The 7484-nt window shown below is 39.7% G+C and overlaps 1 protein-coding gene across 1 annotated transcript in view; it reads left to right on the top strand.

Moving 5' to 3' along the window:
• ARHGAP31 (Rho GTPase activating protein 31) overlaps positions 1-7484 on the top strand; it is a 113926-nt gene that overhangs the window by 83496 nt on the left and 22946 nt on the right. Inside the window, exon 6 of the mRNA XM_070943832.1 lies at positions 4686-4840. Coding sequence (XP_070799933.1) covers positions 4686-4840 — 155 coding nt within the window. The remainder of the gene's footprint in view (positions 1-4685; positions 4841-7484) is intronic.

The following is a 7484-nucleotide window of genomic DNA, read 5'->3' as shown; positions in this document are numbered from 1 at the left end:
TTTCAAGAGACCAAAAGTAAAAACAGTGGTGTGAAGTTGAACTATCTGATCAAATAGGGCAGTGATTCTCAACCTGTGGTCCACAGACTTTGGGGGGGGAGGGCTACAATGTCATCACAGGCTTGAAGCCTTGAAGAAATGTTATTATTTAAATCTTGAGTTAAATCTTGGTAGTCCATGGCCACAAAAGGTATTTAAAGGGGATCTGTGGTGAAGAAAAGAGAACCACTGATATAGGCCATGACTAGAGAAGGGAACCAAGTCTGTTTTTTGAGTTTTTCTCAAAGTATAGTAAAATTATTGCTGAAAAATTGGCTATAGCACGGGTGTCAAACTCGATTTCATTGAGGGCTGCATCAGAATTGTGTTTGACTTTGGGGGGCCGGGGTGGGGTGTGTGTGTGTGGCCAGCTTGACATCACTCATGTCAGGAGCGCCTGTGGTGGCCTGAGCACCCTGCCAGAAAATGGGCTCTTGAGTTCCATTTTTGGCTGCAACTGCCTCCTGCAACTTTTTGCCAGTGAAAATGGAGCTCAGGAGGGCTGCTTACGGCCCTCCCAAACTCCATTTTCCCTGGCATAGGCACTGCAGGCTAGTCCTTCACTGTTTCCAGGGTGGACCCACGGGTCAGATCTAAGCACCCAATGGGCCGGATCCGGCTGGTGGCCCTTGAGTTTGACACCCATGGGCTATAGTTCCACAGTATTTTTCAATGGGATATGAAAATGGTATTGTCACTCCTAAAATAGGCTTTGTATAGATTAAAACAAAAAAACAAAAAACAAAAAAATCTCAGACACATCCCTTCTAAATTAGGAAAGAAACTGCAAAATCCCTACCCTATTTATGTGTTTGCTGTAACCATGCCCATTTGTCAGATGCATCTGGTGTCCTCATCACGAGGCACAAGAAGAGATGGAAAACACACACACACACACACACACACACACCCACACACACACACACTTTTGTACTCAAGTTTCTAGTATTAGGTGGGGCAATAATTCATAAAGAGTATTGGAGACATCTGACACAGTACTTCTCCAAGCAGCAATACATTGAAATGAATTTGATTCTGGAAGCACTATTGCACAGATCCATTTGTTTCATGTAGTTTTGGAAACATAAGCTTCTCATTAGAATTTTCCATTGTGTGTATGCAGCAATACAGGGCATGTGAATGATTACTAACAATGAGTTTGTTCAAGGATACCAGTCTGGTCAACAAGAGGCTCAGGGTTTGAGCCTCGGAAAATACAGGGTAAAATTTGTCTCCATCTTTGCAGTTCTTGAACTGCTCCAAAATTTAATTGTGTCTCCTTCATATTCCATCTTTTTTCCTTTGGGGAGGGGGGAGGGTTTGGTGGTGGTGAAAACTATACTTATTTATATAAATACGGATCCCCAGGGAAAATGAAAAGTAGGTGTACCTCCCTTACAAGGCTATCCTGTTGAAGGAATCCCTTCTGAGTTTTATCTAGCACTTCAGCCATTAGCTTTACAAAGGATTGTGTTGCCCAGAAATAATTTCTTCAGCAACACTTTGGCATGTCAAGATAAGAAAGAATTTAACTGTTTCTACTTTTTGGATTGGTAGGTGAAGCTGGAGTTAGAAGGAGAGATAGTTTGGGCCAAAACATTGATGTGATGAAAAACACAAAGCAGACTTTCTTTTCTTTTTCTTTTTCTTTTTTTTTAAAAAGCCAAACTCACAAAATCCATCAAGTTGAATTGTTTTCTGATGTTTTCCCGTCTTTTCCCACTTGATGCTTTGAAGTGATGGTTCCACTCAGAGATAACTTAAATCCTGTGGATTAACTTGGACTGCAGTAGCCCCAGCTCTAAGTAGAATTGCTACACCAATGATCAGAATGTTGCCTAGAAAATGGCTCATATGCCTCTTAGCAAGGGGTTGTTAAGATCTGTTGTCGTAATTAGGCAGAGTTCTGAAGTTCCTGGGGCATCCCTCCTTGCAGCTTTAATAATCTGGTGTAGTAGAGGGAGGCTTCCTATAACGCTATATGTTGTATTCACATGAAAGTGCTTGCTATGCACTTTAAGGCTCTTGTCTTCACTCTTTGCTGGACAGAAATGGGACATAAATTTCTGCCACTAGGCAGCAGATTTAAAGTAGCTCAGCTCAGATAAGAATTTCATCGGAATGTTCTTTGAAGTAATCTGAAACAATCCTTGCTTGTGTATGCTGTTTATTTTTGCTGACATAATATTGCTGGCTGAGATGTGTTTCATGTTTGATTATGTCTCATGCTATTTTATTTGTCTGGTCTGCCATAAAACAATGCTGCCCTGTTGATTTATAGCATTTCATCTTATTCTTCTTTTAGGAAGCTGAAATGACAACCAAGCATTCCCCTCCTCCGCCTATTTCATCTCATGCAACAATACTGAATGTTCATGCTTTAGTTTGGCCAGTTTAAAAATGCTAACAGGATCAGCTGGAGTAAGGAGTCTGATGAGATGGAAAATGTTTCTTTCATAACTGATATTTGCTTTAGAACAAGGGTGGCAAACTCATGTCATCACGTGACAAATCAGGACTGTTTTCCCCTTTGCTAAAATGGGCAAGGGTGTGGCCAGCACATGACGCATCTGGCCCATGGGCCAGGAGTTTGACAGCCCTGCTTTAGAAAAGCAGCTATAACCATCATTATCCTTGACATGCTCCCAGCTCCAGCTGATATTAATTGCCCCTTTAAGAAAAGACTGTCCATTAAATGTTATGTTAAATATATTTCATCTGGAGAAATCTTTGCTAGCATTAAAATAGGTACTATGGGCTTCTTTCTGAAGAGAGATTTCACATGGAGCTCCTTGTTCCTAATCTGATATTCTAATCATTGTACCATATTGACTGACTGTCTTCTAAGGTTTAAGAAGTTATGGGTGTTGAAGGCTACACATCTGAAGGTTACTGTTTAGGGGAAGGATTATTAAAACTGCCGTTGCAACATTTGATAAAAGCCAGTGAAATCAATGGGAGTTTTTGTCACATTCTTTCAAACCCTGATTTAATGAGATCTAAGGAAGGGGCTTGTTATATTTGTACTTCATCTTTGTTCATAAATTTTGGTCTTCCTTTTATAAAAGCTTAGCAAAGACATTTTGCTAACTAAGCAAATCAATACACTAATCCATGTACAAAAAACCCCATCTGAATAATTGAGTCTCTTAAATGGGATGACTATTCTTGAAATTACTTTTAGCTTACAGAAGGATTGTTCTTACACAAGGATTGTTCTGAGATGCAAGTTCCACTCATGAAACTGTTCTTCTCAGTTACGATCTGTGATCCATTTTAATTCTTCCCTTGCTGTCCTTCTAAAAATCTATATTTTGATTCCACCATAAGTTGATTATTACCATTTGTTTCTCCTAAAAGAGTAATAAAGAATTATGAGCTGAATATAGCCGTGGAAGTTCTCTTTGAAGATGTTCCCCCAGATTCAGACTCTTCTTCATCTTTTTTCTTTCTGTAAAGGGGAGGAAATGCTCTTTGAAAGACACACCGCAGATTTTTGCTGCATCTTTGAAGGGTTCATGGCTCTCCAAGGCTTTGATGGATCTCTATAAGGAGTTGTCCCCTTTGTACAGTATTTAAGTTTCAAAGCAGACTTGATGAATTAGAGTAGAGGATATCTTAATACCCAATTGCTCTGGTTTCTGAGAAGGGAGAAGAATTTGGGAGGACTATATGGGTGAATAGTCTATGTGTGAACATAAGGTATGCAACCGTGGTCCTAAGGCCAAACCATTTCTCTGCTTTAGCTTAGCTCTGTTGGTGTTGATGAATGATGCACCCTTCATGGCATGGTATTCCTAAAACATTTGTCTGGAGACCATTTGAAACCGATTGTCTACCCTGACTCTGTATTTTGAAGTGAGCAGTGCAAGTTCTGTGTGATTGGCTCTATTTTGCTACCCAACAACATATTGGTATTGATGAAAATAGAATGGTACTTATGACTAATCTTATGTTTCCAACAATTGACTACAGTATGGCTTTTATTTTAAATCTTTTTTAGAAAAGAGACCATGCCATTTAAAATGTACTTCATGTAACTCATGTAATGTGTATAGTTGATTAATGCATGTCTGTAATGTAAGTGAAGGGACACGGTGGCCCAGTGGCTAAGATGCTGAGCTTGTCGATCGAAAGGTCGAGAGTTCAGCAGTTCGAATCCCTAGTGTCGCGTAACGGGGTGAGCTTCTGTTACTTGTCCCAGCTGCTGCCAACTTAGCAGTTCGAAAGCAGGTAAAAAATGCAAGTAGAAAAATAGGGACCACCTTTAACTGGGAAGGTAACAGCTTTCTATGTGCCTTTGATGTTTAGTCATGCTGGCCACATGACCACGGGGACGTCTTCAGACAGCGCTGGCTCTTCAGCTTTGAAAGGGAGATGAGCATTGCCCCCTAGAGTCAGGAATGACTAGGGGGGATGCAAGGGGAAGCTTTACCTTTTTAATGTAAGTGAGGAGACACAAAAGGAATGCAAAACCAAAAGATTTACAGTTAGGCTGTGGGTCGATTTCTGTTGCTATTACAGTGTTTTTTGCTATAAAGTTGCAGACATGGCTTATTAGGAAATTTAGTTCTTTTGTTCACAAGCAGTGCTTTGGTGGTGTGATGTTTTGTTGTTCTTCCAACTGCTTCTCTGATTGTGCTTAGATCAAAGGAGATTGAGGCGGAGGGCTGCAATGGAGATGCAGCTTTCTTGGAAGTGCGAGTCCAACAGTTGGTGATAGAGTTCATATTGAACCATGTGGATGAGATCTTCAGTGACAACGTTTGTGTCAGGCCGAAGGATAATGAAGATAATGAAGGTAATTCCTTCTCAACTATTTTCGTTTATGTTAGCAATGACCATTTCCAAATGTACCTGACCTCTTTTGCCCAATAAACTTAGTTCTTCCCAGCACATACTGTATTTTTCGGAGTATAAGACGCACTTTAGTTTTTGGGGAGGAAAATAAGAAAAAAGCTGATTGGCAGATGGATCAGCCTCCCGGAATACCCCCAATCAGCTGTCCCCAGAAGTGAATTTTAGCAACAGGTTCCTTGGTTGTGAGCTCTGTGCCTTACTTTTTTTTGCTTTTTTTCTGCCTTTGAAACTTCTGAAACTCCACTTCAGAAAAAACTTTTTTTCCTACCTCTGAAAACCTCCGAAACAAAGCTTCAGAAAAAAAGCCTTTGAAGTTCTGTTTGGGGGTTTCTTTTCTGAAGCTTTGTTTCTGATGCTTTTTTCAGCCTCTGAAACCTCCGTTTGAGAAGCTGGGTGGGGCTACATTCGGAGTATAAGACCCACCCACATTTTCACCCTCTTTTTTGAGGGAAAATGGTACGTCTTATAGGGTAATCTATTTACATTACTTTTAGTATTTAGGTCTTCTGAGGTATTCAGAGCACCTGAATCCCAATTCTATTGAAAAAAGAAAACAGAAGAAGGAAATGAAGGGCATCTATATGATTTTTTTTTTTAAAAAAATAGAATCTGACCTTGAATTATTGTGATGTGACTAATATAAAGCCTGACTAATAGTGGACAAAAGTCTGCTATCTCAATCTGTACAGGTAAGTCCTCGACTTACGACCACAATTGAGCCCAAAATTTATGTTGCTAAGTGAGAAAGTTGTTAAGTGAGTTTTGTCCTGTTTTATGACTTTCCTGGCCACATTTGTTAAGCAAATCACTGCAGTTGTTAAATTAGTAACACCATTGTTAAGTGAATCTGGCTTTCCCATTGATTTGTCAGAAGGTCACAAAAGGGAATCACATGATCCAGGGACACTGCAGCTATCATAAATATGAACCCGTTGTCAAGCATCTGAACGTCACTCACATGACCATGGGGGATATTGCAACAGTCATAAGCAGGGGTGAAATGCTCCCATTTGGATCTGGTAGCGATGGCGGCAGGTAGCAAAAATCCCTGCCCCCCCCCGCCCATGCCCTCTCAATTGCCCGGTTGCCCGCTTGCCGCTTCTTTTAAAAAATGCTTTTAAAAGGTAAAAAAAAAAACTCTGAAGATCCCAGCTGAGCTGCCTGATCGTGAGAGCCTTTGTTTTTTTTACTTTTAAAAGTATTTTTTACAACCTATTTGGCCAAATAGGTTGTAAAAAAAAATGCTTTTAAAAGGTAAAAAAAAGGCTCTGACAATCATAGCTGAGCCGCGTGATCATCAGAGCCTTTTTTAAAAACTTTTAAAAGCATTTTCCGGCCGAATAGGTTGTAAAAAAAATGCTTTTAAAAGTAAAAAAAAAAAAATCACGTGCCACAGCTGATCAACCCCCCCTCCTCCCGCATGCTCTTCTACTTACCCCATGCCTCCTCTTGGTCTGCATGGTGCGCACTGCACATGCGAGCATACAGCGTGCATGCACAGCCAGCAAACCAGTAGTAAAGTGGTTCAGTTTTCACCACTGGTCATAAGTGTGAAAAATGGTCATTAGTCACTGTTTTCAATGTCGTTATAACTTCGAATGGTCACTAAATGAACTGTTGTAAATCGAGGACTACCTGTAATTTTTTTTTTTTTGTCCTTTATGGCTTTTTAAAATTGCTTTCAGAACCATTAGTAGGTTTGGAAAGATCCAGCCTTACCAAACCTTTAATTTATACACAGAAGGAATAAAGACATAAAATCCTCGGTTCACATTGGAAAAAAAGTTGCAAAGTTTTTCATTCATTGAAGACTGAATTATGGGGATCTAGTAAGAAGTCTCAGCTTTCATTATTCTCTTTTGTTGCTCATTCCTCTTGATCTTGCAACCTGATTACTTGGAAAAGCAAAAAAAGGGAGCATGGAAAAGAGAATTAACAGCCAGGAGAACTTTGCCCTCATCATTGATCCAATGTATATTGTTACAGTAACTCATCACACCAAAAAGATATAGGAAAAGTCCTGAGATACTTGGTTTGAAATTTATCAGCTATCATGAATAGGCATTTTAATGGCTGGTGGGCCATTGAATATTAGACAATATTGCCATCACTAAAATGACTGTCATGCAGTTTCTCCATCCACAAATTGATGCTAAGGATGGGTACAGTATGGTCAGGCATAACATTTCCATTTAATAGAAGGCAGTGAAACTGGAGAGGTTATTCCTGACATCACTAAAGTTTCCAATGTCCTCTAATCCCTGATTATTTTGTCTTGTTCCTGAGCATGTGGGCATATTTCCAAATAAACCACCAAGTTGCTATCTCCACACTTATTTTTGCTAAGATCAGAAACCTTCTTGGGGAAAAGAAATGATATTAGTAGCTGACACCTTGATTTTTACTGCGTCAGTTTCTGACACATCAAGTTTTAGATTAAAAGAGTATTAAAACAAAAACAAGTGAAGTATGGCAAGGAATATGTGCCAAGAAAGTTGTTTGCAAACACATTACTAGCCATGGATGTTATATATCCCATCCTTGTGCTGTTTCACTAGCTAGAACAGCCATCATGCTGAAAAATC

The sequence above is a fragment of the Pituophis catenifer genome, unplaced genomic scaffold, assembly GCF_029215685.1.
Source record: "Pituophis catenifer annectens isolate HBS135680 unplaced genomic scaffold, rPitCat1.0.hap2 SCAF_4, whole genome shotgun sequence".
Taxonomy (NCBI): Eukaryota; Metazoa; Chordata; class Lepidosauria; order Squamata; family Colubridae; genus Pituophis; species Pituophis catenifer.
This window is presented reverse-complemented; position numbering and strand designations above follow the sequence as displayed.